The sequence below is a fragment of the Macaca fascicularis genome, chromosome 15, assembly GCF_037993035.2.
Source record: "Macaca fascicularis isolate 582-1 chromosome 15, T2T-MFA8v1.1".
In the NCBI taxonomy this organism is placed as follows: domain Eukaryota; kingdom Metazoa; phylum Chordata; class Mammalia; order Primates; family Cercopithecidae; genus Macaca; species Macaca fascicularis.
The window spans coordinates 16,242,633-16,256,258 of NC_088389.1; the positions used below are offsets into that span (position 1 = coordinate 16,242,633).

Consider the following 13,626-nt stretch of genomic DNA (forward strand, 5'->3'; position numbering starts at 1 on the left):
TGTAATCCCAGGCCGAGGTGGGAGGGTCATTTAAGGCCAGGAGTTTGAGACCAGCCTGGGCAACTTAGCAAGATCCTGTCTCTACAAAAAATATATAAAAATTAGCTGGGAAGGCCGGGTGAGGTGGCTTACACCTATAATCCCAGCACTTTGGGGGACTTGGGCCTTGGAATTGGGAGGCCAAGGCCGGCGAATCACTTGAGGCCACGAGTTTGAGACCAGCCTAGCCAAGATAGTGAAACCCCGCTACTAAAAATACAAAAAAATTGACCGGGCGCCGTGGCTCACGCCTGTAATCCCAGCACTTTGGGAGGCTGAGGCGGGTGGATCATGAGGTCAGGAGATCGAGACCATCCTGGCTAACACGGTGAAACCCCATCTCTACTAAAAAAAGATATAAAAAAGATATCCAGGTGCACTATTGTAATCCCAGCTACTCAGGAGAATGAGGCAGCAGAATTGCTTGAATCTGGGAATTGGAGGTTGCAGTGAGCTGAGATCTTGCCACTGCACTCCAGTCTGGGCAATGGAGTGAGATTTCATCTCAAAATAATAATAATAATAATAATAATAATAATAGTGGCCAGGCGCGGTGGCTCACGCCTGTAATCCCAGCACTTTGGGAGGCCGAGGCAGGCAGATCACAAGGTCAGGAGATCGAGACCATCCTGGTGAACACGGTGAAACCCCATCTCTACTAAAAATACCAAAAAAATTAGCCCTGCGTGGTGGTGGGCACCTGTAGTCCCAGCTTCTTGGGAGGCTGAGGCAGGAGAATGGCGTGAACCCGGGAGGCGACGGAGCTGGCAGTGAGTGGAGATCGTGCCACTGCACTCCAGCCTGAGAGACAGAGCGAGACTCCATCTCAAAAAAAAAAAAAATAATAATAATAATAGTAATCTGGGTATGGTGGTGCATGCCTGTAATCCCAGCTACTAGGAACTACTTGGGTGGCTGAGGCATGAGAATCACTTGAACCCAGGAGGCAGAGGCTGCAGTGAGCAGAGATTGAGCCACTGCACTCCAACCTGGGTGGCAGAGTGAGACTGTGTCTTGAAAAAAAAGAAAATTAGCTGAGTGTGGTGGTGCGCGCCTGTAGTTCCAGCTACTTGGGAGGCTGAGGCAAGAGAATTGCTTGAGCCCAGGAGGTCAATGCTGTGATTACGCCACTGTGCTCCAGCCTGGCCTACAGAGGGATACCCTGCCTCTTTAAAAAAAAAAAAAAAAAAAAAAAAAAAGTCAAATGAGGGTTAAAAGGAATCAATAGTTGGGTTCCAAAAGCCCCCTCTTAGGCTGGGCGTGGTGGCTCATGCCTGTAATACCAGCACTTTGGGAGGCCGAGGCGGGCGGATCACTTGAGGTCAAGAGTTCAAGACCAGCCTGGCCAACATGGTGAAACCCCATCTCTACGAAAAGAAAAAAAAATTAACCAAGCATAGTGGCGCACACCTGTAATCCCAGCTACTTGGGAAGCTGAGGCATGAGAATTGCTTGAGCCTGGGCAGCCGAAATTGCAGTGAGCCGAGATCACTCCATTCCACTCCAGCCTGGGCAACAAGAACAAAACTCTGTCTCAAAAAAACAAAACCAAAAGCCCCCTCCTACCTTGAGATACTCATCTTTGAGGAGTCAGCTTCCAGAACTGTTTTGTGTATCCTTTGATTCTAAGGAAAGGATTCTTAAATTCCAAGACCATAAAATTCCAGGCTGCTTGTCCAGAGCTTCAGATGTATTTACAGAAAACAAACAAACAACTGAGGCTCAGAGAGGTGGACTCACCCACCTGCGGTCACACAGTCTGTCAGAAGGATTTAGACCTGAGGCCTGACTGATGGGGAATCAGCAATGGCTCCCTTTGCATTGAAGAGTATGTGGTTCTGGGACAAAAAGTCCAGTTTCTTTTTCTTTTTGAGACAGAGTCTTGCTCCATCACCCAGGCTGGAGTGCAGTGGTACAATCTCACCTCACTGCAACCTCTGCCTCCTGGGTTCAAGCGATTCTCATGCCTCAGCCTCCTGAGTAGCTGGGATTACAGGCATGTACCACCACACCCGGCTAATTTTTTTGTGTTTTTAATAAAGAATTTCACCATGCTGGCCAGACTGGTCTCGAACTCCTGGCCTCAAGTGATCCACTTGCCCTGGCCTCCCAGGGTGCTGGGATTACAGGCGTGAGCCACCATGCCGGGCCAAAAAGTCCAGTTTCTAAGACAGGAAGCTTGAAAATAATAGCGTGCACTTATTGAGCGTTTATTTCATGCCTGGCAACTTACATGCACCAGCTCAGCAAAAGCTTACAAGAGTTCTATGAGGTCAGCGCAGGCTTTAGCTGCGTTTGACAGGTGCATTTTCCACAAGTAAGTCGTAGATCCCAGGGAAGGGGCTGGTGGGAGTGGGCGCACCAGTAGTTAGGGGACAGTTGAACCCAGGCTGCCCCTCTAACCACTGGGCTTTACTGGCTCTCTGCACCCCCAGAGTCTTATCAGTGAACATCCGCGATTCCCAGCAGAGTCCCTGATTCCAAACCAGGGGTGAGAAATCCTGGACTCTGGGAGATTTCCTGAGGCCACAAAGAATTTGGTCGACCACATACAGGGATTTTTCCAGTTTTAGATATGATTTAATTCAAAGTCTCTGCCCGCTCCCGGTCTGTTAGAGGTGCGGCGAGTGGAGGAGGCAGGAACCTCCCTTCGCTGGTCCGTGGGTCCCCACCCGATCCCGCTGCCCCGGGTAATACCCTCCTTGGCAGGTCCTCTGCTCCACGCCCGCAGCTCCAGGCAGCTCGAGCGCGCGGGACTGGAGGGCGGGGGGCGAGGGGCTGGGAGCGGGGGGCGGGCAGAGGGAGGAACAATGGCCCCCTCCCCTCCCCTGACCGGCTGGAGGGTGGGGTCTCCCCGCCCCGCCTCCCCGCTCCTCCCCCGACAAGGCGATGAGGTAATCGCGCCGCTGAGAGGCACGCGCAGCCGGTGCCCAGCCGGTTGGTCCCTGCGCCCCTGCCCCGCCGGCCACCGCCCCCCCACACCGTCCTGGCCTCGGCAGCCCGGCCCCACCATGACCGAGCGGTGCAGCCTGTGGAGCGCCCTGTCGGCAGCCGCCTGCTGCTTCTACCGCGGCTCCTTCGTGCAGGTGCAGGTGAGGGGGCGGCTCGGCCCCCGCCATGCGCGCCGGGTTGGGACCCCGGCCGCTCCGCCCGGGGCCCTAGAGACAGCTGGGGAGCTGCAGTCCTGCGGCGCCCGCCCAGCAGGGTCGGGCCCAGCCGGGCCAGTCAGGGGAGGGGGCGGGGTCGCCCCAGCCTCACCTCTGGGCGCCCAGGCGCTCCGCGGGGTGAGGGTTCGGCGGCCACTCCTGGGACTCCGGGCTGCGGTGGATGCCGGTCCGTTTCTGCCTTCTCTGCAGGAGGGAGAGAGCTGGGGCAGGGGGTACCGGGAGATGGGGTCCCCGGCACCCTGCCGGTCCTCCGCCTGGCACGCTGGCCCTTGCGGCTGACCTGGGCACCCTGGCTCCCCATTGTACCGGGGGCGCTGGGCTGGGATCTGAAGGCTGAGTGAGGAGCAGGAAATGCGGGTGATGCTTCGGGTGCCAGGGTTGGGGCCAGAGCACCCGCCACTCTCCCGCCCTCTAGGTGTGCTTGGACATGCCTGGGGCTCAGGTCTCTCCCAGCCCAGCTGGCCGGGCAGTGCAGGACGGCGCCGCGGCGGTGAGAGGGTTAAACGGAAGGGGGTGGAGGGGAGGACCCGGACCCCGCCTCTCTGCGGAGCATCCTTTGGGGATGGCTTTGCTTGGGGTTGGGACTCCGAGGTGAGCTGGAGGGGATGCTGGGCTCGGGCTGGCGGGAAGGGGTTAAGACCCTGTCCGGGGGTCTCCGCGCTCCTGCTCCCTGAGCCCCCTGGGAGATGCCAGGCGCGTTGGCTCTTCGCTCCCCCAGGCTCACACACGCTCGCGGAGCCCGCCTGAAGGACGGCCCCGCCGGCTGCGGAGCGGAGCATCCCCGCACCGGCCAATCAGGCGCGCGCAGGCCAGGAGGCGGTGAGATCATCTCTGGCCAATAGCAGAGCGCCGAGCGCAGGGATGCTGCATTCGCACTCCAGCACCCCCAACTCTAGGGAGCTGGGGGCCCCCAGGTCGATGTGAGATCAAGGCACAGGGACCCTAGGATTCCTCACCCTCAGGTGTGTGGGAGGACCAAGTTGGTCCCCCCAGACTCTCCGTGACCAGTGATTAAGCTGGAAAAGGGGAGCCCAGTCTCCCAGCCCCCTTTAACGGATGAGTCTTCTCAGGCCCAGAGAGGGGAAGTGACTGGCTCAAGGTCACACAGTGGCAGCCTTGGGGCGGGTTCTTCAACATCCAGCCTCCTCCCTCCTTTGCCCGCGTCCCTCGGGCTCCAGCTGAAACTGGGGGAAGGTCTCAATTGCATGCCCTTTGTCAAGGAGGACGCCAGAAGGCTGAGATCTTGGGTCCCTTTTTCCCTGTGACGCCCACTCTTCCCTTCCCAGGGTTTGATGTGATATAAGGAAAGAGGACTAGGCTGGTGTGAGCACCGCAGAGTGAGAGGGAGAGAGAACAGGGACCCCCAGAAGTAGGGGACCCCTTGGGGAAGTGTAGGTGTCTGAGAAGGCCGGGATCCTAGCTCAGCCCTGGGCCTCTGCCCTTGGGGAGTGTCGGTTTCTACCACGCCTGGAGGATGTGCAGAATTCCCACCCCCAGGCCTTTCTCCTGAGCACCTGTGCAAACCACCCACTCCCACCATCTGTCCCCAGAGTCCTGCAGGTTCCTCAAGGTCCAGATTTTCATGGGCCCACCGCCAAGCTGTTCCTGCCCCAGCCTTGCCCACTCAGCGTGTCCCATCATCCTTCTAGGATCTGGGCCGGGAGTCCTCTCGGACCCCTCCGCCCTGCTCCCCCGCATGAATCAATGGCCATCTAAACTCCCCTTCCCCTACTCCTTCTCCCCACACCTTATCTGCCCTGCCACTGCCTAGAAAACCCTAGACTGCTCTCCCCAAGTGGTCTAAACCTGCTCCAACACTTCCAAACCCTTCCATGGCTGTGCTGTGGCCTCCGGCTAATCCCCAGCTCACTAAGACACCTGCCACACCTGCCCCTGCCCCCACAGCCCCTTGGAAGCTTCTCATTCATCTCCCCTCCCTCCCCTTGGCTCTGCCCATAGGGCCCTGACTTTGCTGCTCTCTGTCCAGAAGCTCTTCCCTGCCCACCTGTCCACCTGCCCTCTCCACCCTGGTGCTTTTGCTTGGCTCACCCAGTCCTTCTTCAGACCTCAGCAGAAATGTCACCTTTTCTGGGAAGTGATCCCTGACTCTGCCCCCTGACTAGTTTGGTGGTGCACCATCTCTGTCTGTGCATCTCGAGACATTCGGGAGACCAGGAATTGATTGTCAGTGTTTGCAAGGCCTCCCCCAGGGCAGGGGCCACCTTGGGTCCTCACCCCTGGGACAGGACCAGGATAAGGACTTAGTCAATGTTGAATGGAGTCAGAGATTCTAGATATCTCTGACACTGGGAATCATGGTGTCTTGGGAGCAATGCAGACTGGGGTAAACCCAGGCAGTATGGGAGCAGAGGGCTAAGGGATGTAGTCATAGAATTAGGAGGCAAAATCTGTGGATGGTCTGAGGAGGCAGGGAGCGAACTGGAGGACCCTTGGACTCTGGGGAGCGAGGGGCCCCAGGGAGAGACTCACCTGGGATGAAGGCCCTTTACTGCCCTCCCTCATCGATCTTGCCTTCTGGCCAGTGCTGGGGTCTGTCTGTCTTGGAGTAGCCATCTTTGGGGCCTGGAGTTGGGGGAAGGAGAGGAAGAACCGTCCCATGTCCGTGCAGGGATGAGGATGTCTGTGTGCCAGTAGTACTCTGGAGTGCTGTCTCTTTTCATCTTCACAGTGAGGTGAGGCAGGTTCTGTCACTGTACCCATTTTAATGAGGAAGAAATTGAGGCCCAGAGAGCTCACATGGCACAGCCAGGATTGGACTGGGCTCTGGTGGGTGTACACCTGGCATTAGGGGCTTCCCTTCCTCTGCCCTTAGGGCCCCTGAGATCCATCAGCCTCCAACTTCAGGCCACAGTGATCAAGAAACCAGGAGGTTCTGGGCCAGGTGGGAGGGTGGAGTACTGGGCATTATCTCCTTCAGGGGCCTTGGGCTTCCCTGCTGGGCCATGGCCTCCTCATCTGGTGAGGATTGCTGGGGATTGCAAGGGAGAAATGGCTTTGGAAATTGTAAGGGGAAATGCAGATGTCTGTGTGGGGTCCCCGTGTCCCTGTTTATAGTCTCTTCCCCACCCTTGCATTGTAGAATGCGCCATCCCAGAATGTATCCTTGTCCAACCAGCTCTGTGGTTTTTGCTCATAGCTTTTCCTGCAGTTACCTGCTGCCCTACCTCCAAGATTCATCTGTAGAAATCCCCCTCCAACACTTCAAGATCAGTTTGGTGCCGTTGGTGCATAATGAGTGTTTTCTTACTGCCCTCTCCTCCAGGAAGGCTTCCCAGACGCCTCTGCCTTGCCCAGGCTTAATCCTGCTTGTAGAAGCCACCTGGCTCTTTGCCGCTGTCCAGCGCTATGGTGCTGACCGCCCTCTACTCAGAGGCTCCCATTGCTTTTGCCTCTCCTCAGCCTAGGCACTGCCTTGAGGGCCAGGCTTGGTTTATGTGTCACCGCATCCACCTCTGGCATATAGCACAGGGCCTGGAATGCAGTTGGCATTGTTTGGTTGAAGGAATTGAGATTTCTTTACTCTTTCTGGGACCCAAGGTAAAGGACCTTTCTGGCACCTGTGCCTTAGTGTTCCCAGAGTCCCAGGATAGGAGGAGTTCATCCATGGTAGAATGAAGCTGGGAGGGAAGGAAGAAGGGGGCTTTAAGTTGGATGCCAACTCTTGCTGTCTCCTACCCAGTTCTCCAAGGAGAAGTACATCCTGGACTCATCGCCAGAGAAACTCCACAAGGAATTGGAGGAGGAGCTCAAACTCAGTAGCACGGATCTCCGCAGCCATGCCTGGTACCATGGCCGCATCCCCCGAGAGGTGAGCAGGCCCCCAGTTGGAACTTCAACCCCGGACCCTCCCACCCACTGCCTTGGGCAGCCCCAGCCCTGGTTGCAGCCACCTGGGAGGCTCTGTCCTATTGCTTGATGGGTTCAATCAGAATGGACTGGGATGAGGTCTAGCTCTGCCGTTTACTGACTGTGACCTTGAAGAAGTTGCTTCACCTCTCCAAGCCTCAGTATCTACTGCAAAGGGTTCTTGTGAAAATTAAATGAAATAATGCAGGTAAAATGTTTAACATGATGCTTGACACCATGAATGTTGGCCTTTGTTCTTTTTTTTTTTTTTTTTTTTTGAGACGGAGTCTCGCTCTGTCGCCCAGGCTGGAGTGCAGTGGCGCGATCTCGGCTCACTGCAAGCTCCGCCTCCCGGGTTCACGCCATTCTCCTGCCTCAGCCTCCCGAGTAGCTGGGACTACAGGCGCCCACAACCGCACCCGGCTAATTTTTTGTATTTTTAGTAGAGACGGGGTTTCACCGTGGTCTCGATCTCCTGACCTTGTGATCCGCCCGCCTCGGCCCTTTGTTCTTATTATTGTTACTGTTATTGTCTGGTCTATATATCTGCCTTTTGTATGCTTGCTTAGTGAGTACCAATCATCTTTGGGCTACTTAGTTTTGGCAAAGTTGAGTTTCTTGGCTGAGGTGACTTTATAAGCCACAGACTTAAGTTTATAGATCACTTGTTCCTTCTTTCATTCATGCTATAATCTTTGTCAAACACCAACTTTGCCAGGACCTGTGCTAAGCACCAAGGCTGCAGAGGTAGAAGAGGTGGTGGCTTCTTTTGATGGCTAATGGCCCAGGGTAGGGGGCTGACAGTCAGAGCCTAGTGGAAGAAGTGCAAGAATAGAGTGCCTAGTATGAATATGGGCAAGTCCTGAGGAGGGGACACTGAGGATGGAGGCCTTTGTGAGATAGATAGGAGTTCACCAGGTGGGGCCAGGTGTGATGGCTCACGCCTGTAATCTCAGCACTTTAGGAGGCTGAGGTGGGCAGATCACCTGAGGTCAGGAGTTTGAGACCAGCCTGGCCCACATGGTGAAACCTTGTCTCTACTAAAAAAAATGAAAATTAGCCAGGTGTGGTGGCACGCACCTGTAAGCCAGCTACTCAGGAGGCTGAGGCAGGAGAATCACTTGAACCTGGGAGGCGGAGGTTGCAGTGAGTGGAGATTGTGCCACCACACTGCAGCTTGGGTGACAGAGTGAGACTCTATCTCAATAACAATAATAAGGCCGGGTGTGGTGGCTCACGCCTGTAATCCCAGCACTTTGGGAGGCCAAGGCGGGTGGATCACAAGGTCAGGAGATCAAGACCATCCTGGCTAACACAGTGAAACCCCGTCTCTACTAAAAATACAAAAAATTAGCCGGGCATGGTGGTGGACACCTGTAGTCCCAGCTACTCGGGAGGCTGAGGCAGGAGAATGGCATGGACCCGGGAGGCGGAGCTTGCAGTGAGCCAAGATTGCGCCACTGCACTCCAGCCTGGGCAACACAGCGAGACTCCATCTCAAATAATAATAATAATAATAAATAAAAATAAATAAATAATAAATAAACATCTGAAGTACCTCAGATGGACAAGGCAGGAACGGTGTTCCAGGACAAAAAAGCAGCTTGAGGGTGCAAGGGCCAGAGGCATGCCAGAGCACTGAGAGGTTGGAAGAATGAGGATTAGGAATTCACTCTGCCCAACCAGAACCCTGAGAAGGGATGGGTCTGAGACCTGGGTCTCAGATCAGCCATTCTCACTCCTCCAGACCCGGGGCCTCTGTGCCTCCCATTCCAAGGTGTTAGGTCCTCCCATTCCTGAGCCTCTGTGCTGCAGACCCAGGGCCTCTGCCTGAGGTGCCCCCTCTGAACCTGGGTCATTGCATCCCAGCTCTCAGATGTCAGATGTCTCTGTTCACTGGGTCCTCTATACCCTGGATCTGGGCTTGCTGTCCCCCCTAATCCTGAGTTGCTCTGTCCCCCAGATCCTGGGTCTGACCCTCTTCTGGCCCTGTCCTACTCCAGCCTAACCATGCCTTCTGCAGGTCTCAGAGACCTTGGTACAACGCAATGGCGACTTCCTCATCCGGGACTCGCTCACCAGCCTGGGCGACTATGTGCTCACGTGCCGCTGGCGCAACCAGGCCTTGCACTTCAAGATCAACAAGGTGGTGGTGAAGGCAGGCGAGAGCTACACACACATCCAGTACCTGTTTGAGCAGGAGAGCTTCGACCATGTGCCCGCCCTCGTGCGCTATCATGTGGGCAGCCGCAAGGCTGTGTCAGAGCAGAGTGGTGCCATCATCTACTGCCCGGTGAACCGCACCTTCCCACTGCGCTACCTCGAGGCCAGCTATGGCCTGGGACAGGGGAGTAGCAAGCCCGCCAGCCCTGTCAGCCCCTCAGGCCCCAAGGGCAGCCACATGAAGCGGCGCAGCGTCACCATGACCGACGGGCTCACTGCGGACAAGGTCACCCGCAGCGATGGCTGCCCCACCAGGTCAGCCAGGGCCCCATTTGTCAAATGGGGATGTGGGTAATGAGAGGGCTAGTGAGAAAGGGAAGGGCCAGGCACACTGAAATGGGATGAAATTCCCCTCCTGGAGCCTCTGTGTGCAGGGAGGAATGGGAGGAAGGTTGGGCCATACTGTGTGGATGTACGGAATGAAGGACTTGCAGGGAGTCAGACCCAAGTGGCAGTCCCAGCTCTGCCACTTGCTGGCCATGTGCCCTTGACCCTGTCACCTCTCCTTTATTATCTCCATGTTCCTACCTATAAAGGCTTTCATTCAAGCAGCCCTCCCTATGCCAGGGGAGCCCTGAGTCCTGAACCAGAGAAGGGCCTGGTCCCTGCCACCTGATGCCACCCCTTCATCCTACACAGCTAGGCCAAGGTGGGCATCCGAGCAGAGGGCTTTACAGCATGGAAATCACTGCACAGGGAATGGGATGTTCTCAGCAAATTTTAATTACACCTGGTTGTCTCTGGGGCTAAAACCAGGCCCTGGATGCCAGGAAAAGCCACAGCAGCTGCTGGTTCCTGAGATCCTACTAAGTGTTAAGTGCTGTACGTGGCCAATCTCATCAACGCCCACTTCCTCCTGGGAGGTGGGTCCTGCCCATACACCCAATTTGTAGATGAGGACATAGGCTTAAAGGGGGGAAGCTGCTTGCTAGAGAGTGGGTAGGATCAAGATTCGAACCCAGGTCTGTAGACTCTGCAGTCTGTGCCCCAAGTTTCTGTAGCTTCCCTGGCTATTTGCAGAGATCGGCTGTCCTGTGCCACCAGCACTTGGATAGGCCCTTGAGGCCCCATCTCCCGGGGGCTGGGTTGGGTGCTCCCAGTCAAGGAATTGATGAATGGATACCCTGTGGGCAGCAGCCACTTGGCCTGTGGTTTGGAGCCAGTAAACAGAATGGTGCTAGGATCCACAGACCATGTGTGCCTGAGGCATCCTGAGCATAGTTGGGAGCAGTGAGGAGAGGTCAGGATGGTGGGCCTACTTCCTAAGGCTCCCCACTCTTCCTGCTAGCCCCTCTCCCCAGACCGTTCTCCAGGTCGGAGGAAAGATTCTGCTTATCAAGCTAAGGGCACTAGTGAGGAGCCATGTCTGCCCAGAGAATGGTTGTAGTCGACTAATTTGCACAAAGGCACTCGTGGGGTGTTGAATTCTGGCCTGTACCTCCTTTCCCATCCCCTCCTCCTCAGGCAAGGAGAGGAACAGAGGAGCGTGAGAAGCGTTGGCTCAGCTGGGTGCCCCCAAGCCTCATCCTCAGGCTGCTCTAGGCTTCGTGGGAGGGGAAGCTGGGTAGGAATGGAGGAGAGCAGGGTCATGCGGAGGATACCGACTAGGAACTGGGCTGATGGCCAAGCACAGTGGCTCGTGCCTGTAATCCCAGCACTTTGGGAGGATGAGGTGGGCGGATCACCTGAGGTCAGAAGTTCAAGACAAGCCTGGCCAACATGGTGAAACTCCATCTCTACTAAAAATACAAAAAATTAGCCAGGCTTGGTGGCGGGCACCTGTAATCCCAGCTACTTGGAGGCTGAAGCAGGAGAATGTCTTGAATCCGGGAGGTGGGTTCAGCAGTTGCAGTGAGCTGAAATCACGCCATGGCACTCCAGCCCGGGCGACAGAGTGAGACTCCATCTCCAAAAAAAAAGGGAAGAAACCAGGCGTGCTCGCCACCAGGGTTCCTAGCTCTGCTCCTGACTCCCTATGTCCCCTCCCTCCTCTGGGCTTCAGGTTTTTTTGTACCTATCAGTCGGGAGGTTGGATTTGATAATCTCCAAGCCTTCTCTGCCTCTGAAGTTCAAGGTGTGGCCGGGCGCGGTGGCTCACGCCTGTAATCCCAGCACTTTGGGAGGCCGAGGCGGGCGGATCACGAGGTCAGGAGATCGAGACCATCCTGGCTAACACGGTGAAACCCCGTCTCTACTAAAAATGCAAAAAATTAGCCGGGCGAGGCGGCGGGCGCCTGTAGTCCCAGCTACTCGGGAGGCTGAGGCAGGAGAATGGCGTGAACCCGGGAGGCGGAGCTTGCAGTGAGCCGAGATCGCGCCACTGCACTCCAGCCTGGGCGACTAAGCGAGACTCTGTCTCAAAAAAAAAAAAAAAGAAAAAGAAAAAGAAGTTCAAGGTGAAGAGGTGGGGGGGTCCCAGAGGCAGGCTGAGGCCCCTGACTTCTGGGCTCCCTGCCCATGATGGTATCTGCTCCACAGTACGTCGCTGCCCCGCCCTCGGGACTCCATCCGCAGCTGTGCCCTCAGCATGGACCAGATCCCGGACCTGCACTCACCCATGTCGCCCATCTCCGAGAGCCCTAGCTCCCCTGCCTACAGCACTGGTATGGCCGGCAGAGGGGGTGGAGCAGGTGGAGGGAATCTGTTGTTGAAGACTTCTGTAACCTATGTGTGGTTATGTATGTTTCCGCCTCTTTTCTGAGGCGAGACCTTTACTAAGAGCAATAATTGACGCTGGAAACCTGCTAGCAGAACTGTTGATATCAACATATAAGATGTATCCATGGATTGTTTATTTAGCAACTATTTATTTATTTATTTATTTTCGAGGCAGTTTTGCTCCTGTTGCCCAGGCTGGAGTGCAGTGGCGGGATCTTGGCTCACTGCAACCTCCGTCTCCTGGGTTCAAGTGATTCTCCTGCCTCAGTCTCCCAAGTAGCTGGGATTACAGGTGTCCGCCACCACGCCTGGCTAATTTTTGTATTTTTAGTAGAGACGGGGTTTCGCCATGTTGGCCAGAGTGGTCTCGAACTCCTGACCTCAGGTGATCCACCTGCCTCGGCTTCCCACAGTGCTGGAATTAGAGGCGTGTGCCACCACGCCCAGCTAATTTTTGTGTTTTTAGTAGAAACAGGGTTTCACCATGTTGGCCAGGCTGGTCTCGAACTCCTGACCTCAGGTGATCTGCCCACCTTGACCTCCCAAAATGCTGGGATTACAGTCATGAGCCACTACGCCCGGCCTCTATTTTTCTTAATAGACTTTATTTTTTAGAGCAGTTTTAGGTTCACAGCAAAATTAAGTGGAAAGTACAGAACACTGTGCTTTTTTTTTTTTTTTTTGAGACGGAGTCTCACTCTGTCGCCCGGGCTGGAGTGCAGTGGCCGGATCTCAGCTCACTGCAAGCTCCGCCTCCCGGGTTTACGCCATTCTCCTGCCTCAGCCTCCCGAGGAGCTGGGACTACAGGCGCCCGCCACCTCGCCCGGCTAGTTTTTTGTATTTTTCAGTAGAGACGGGGTTTCATCGTGTTAGCCAAGATGGTCTCGATCTCCTGACCTCGTGATCCGCCCATCTCGGCCTCCCAAAGTGCTGGGATTACAGGCTTGAGCCACCGCGCCCAGCTTACACTGTGCTTTCTTATAAATACGAAGAAAGTTTCTATGTTAGAAACATTCCGGCCAGGCATGGTGGCTCACGCCTATAATCCCAGCACTTTGGGAGGCCGAGGAGGGCAGATCACTTGAGGTCAGGAGTTCAAGACCAGCCTGGCCAACACGGTGAAACCCCACCTCTACTGAAAATATAAAAAATTAGCCAAGCATGGTGGCGCACGCCTGTAATCCCAGCTACTTAGGAGGCCGATGCAGGAGAATCGCTTGAACCCGGGAGGCAGAGGTTGCAGTGAGCCGAGATCGTGCCACTGCACTCCAGCCTGGCTGACAGTGAGACTCTGTCTCAAAAAACAAAACAAAACAAAACAAAAAAAACTTCTGTGGCTCACACCTGTAATCCCAGCACTTTGGGAGGCCGAGGCGGGCGGATCACGAGGTCCGGGGATCGAGACCATCCTGGCTAACACGGTGAAACCCCGTCTCTACTAAAAATACAAAAAACTAGCCGGGCGTGGTGGCGGCGCCTGTAGTCCCAGCTACTCGGGAGGCTGAGGCAGGAAAATGGCGTGAACCCGGGAGGCGGAGCTTGCAGTGAGCTGAGATCACGCCACTGCACTCCAGCCTGGACGATAGAGCCAGACTCCGTCTCAAAAAAAAAAAAAAAAAAAAAAAAAAGAAACATTCCAATAGGTCATTTCTGGAAAAAAATGAAAAGGAT

At 55.4% G+C, this 13,626-nt stretch overlaps 1 protein-coding gene across 38 annotated transcripts in view; it reads left to right on the forward strand.

The window, feature by feature from the left end:
- SH2D3C (SH2 domain containing 3C) overlaps positions 1-13,626 on the forward strand; it is a 42,637-nt gene that overhangs the window by 20,657 nt on the left and 8,354 nt on the right. For 19 of the 38 annotated variants that reach the window (XR_012424365.1, XR_012424366.1, XM_045372675.3 and 16 more), the window contains 3 exons: positions 6,907-7,035; positions 9,097-9,551; positions 11,775-11,899. Coding sequence is in view for 36 of the 38 variants with exons in the window: in XM_045372675.3 (XP_045228610.1) it covers positions 6,907-7,035; positions 9,097-9,551; positions 11,775-11,899 (709 nt within the window). In the remaining 2 variants the exon portion in view is untranslated. Of the gene's footprint in view, positions 1-2,947; positions 3,132-3,621; positions 3,697-3,924; positions 4,169-5,749; positions 5,994-6,906; positions 7,036-9,096; positions 9,552-11,774; positions 11,900-13,626 lie in introns of those variants that run through there. The other 19 variants (XM_074016466.1, XM_074016474.1, XM_074016467.1 and 16 more) reach the window with 9 other exon arrangements.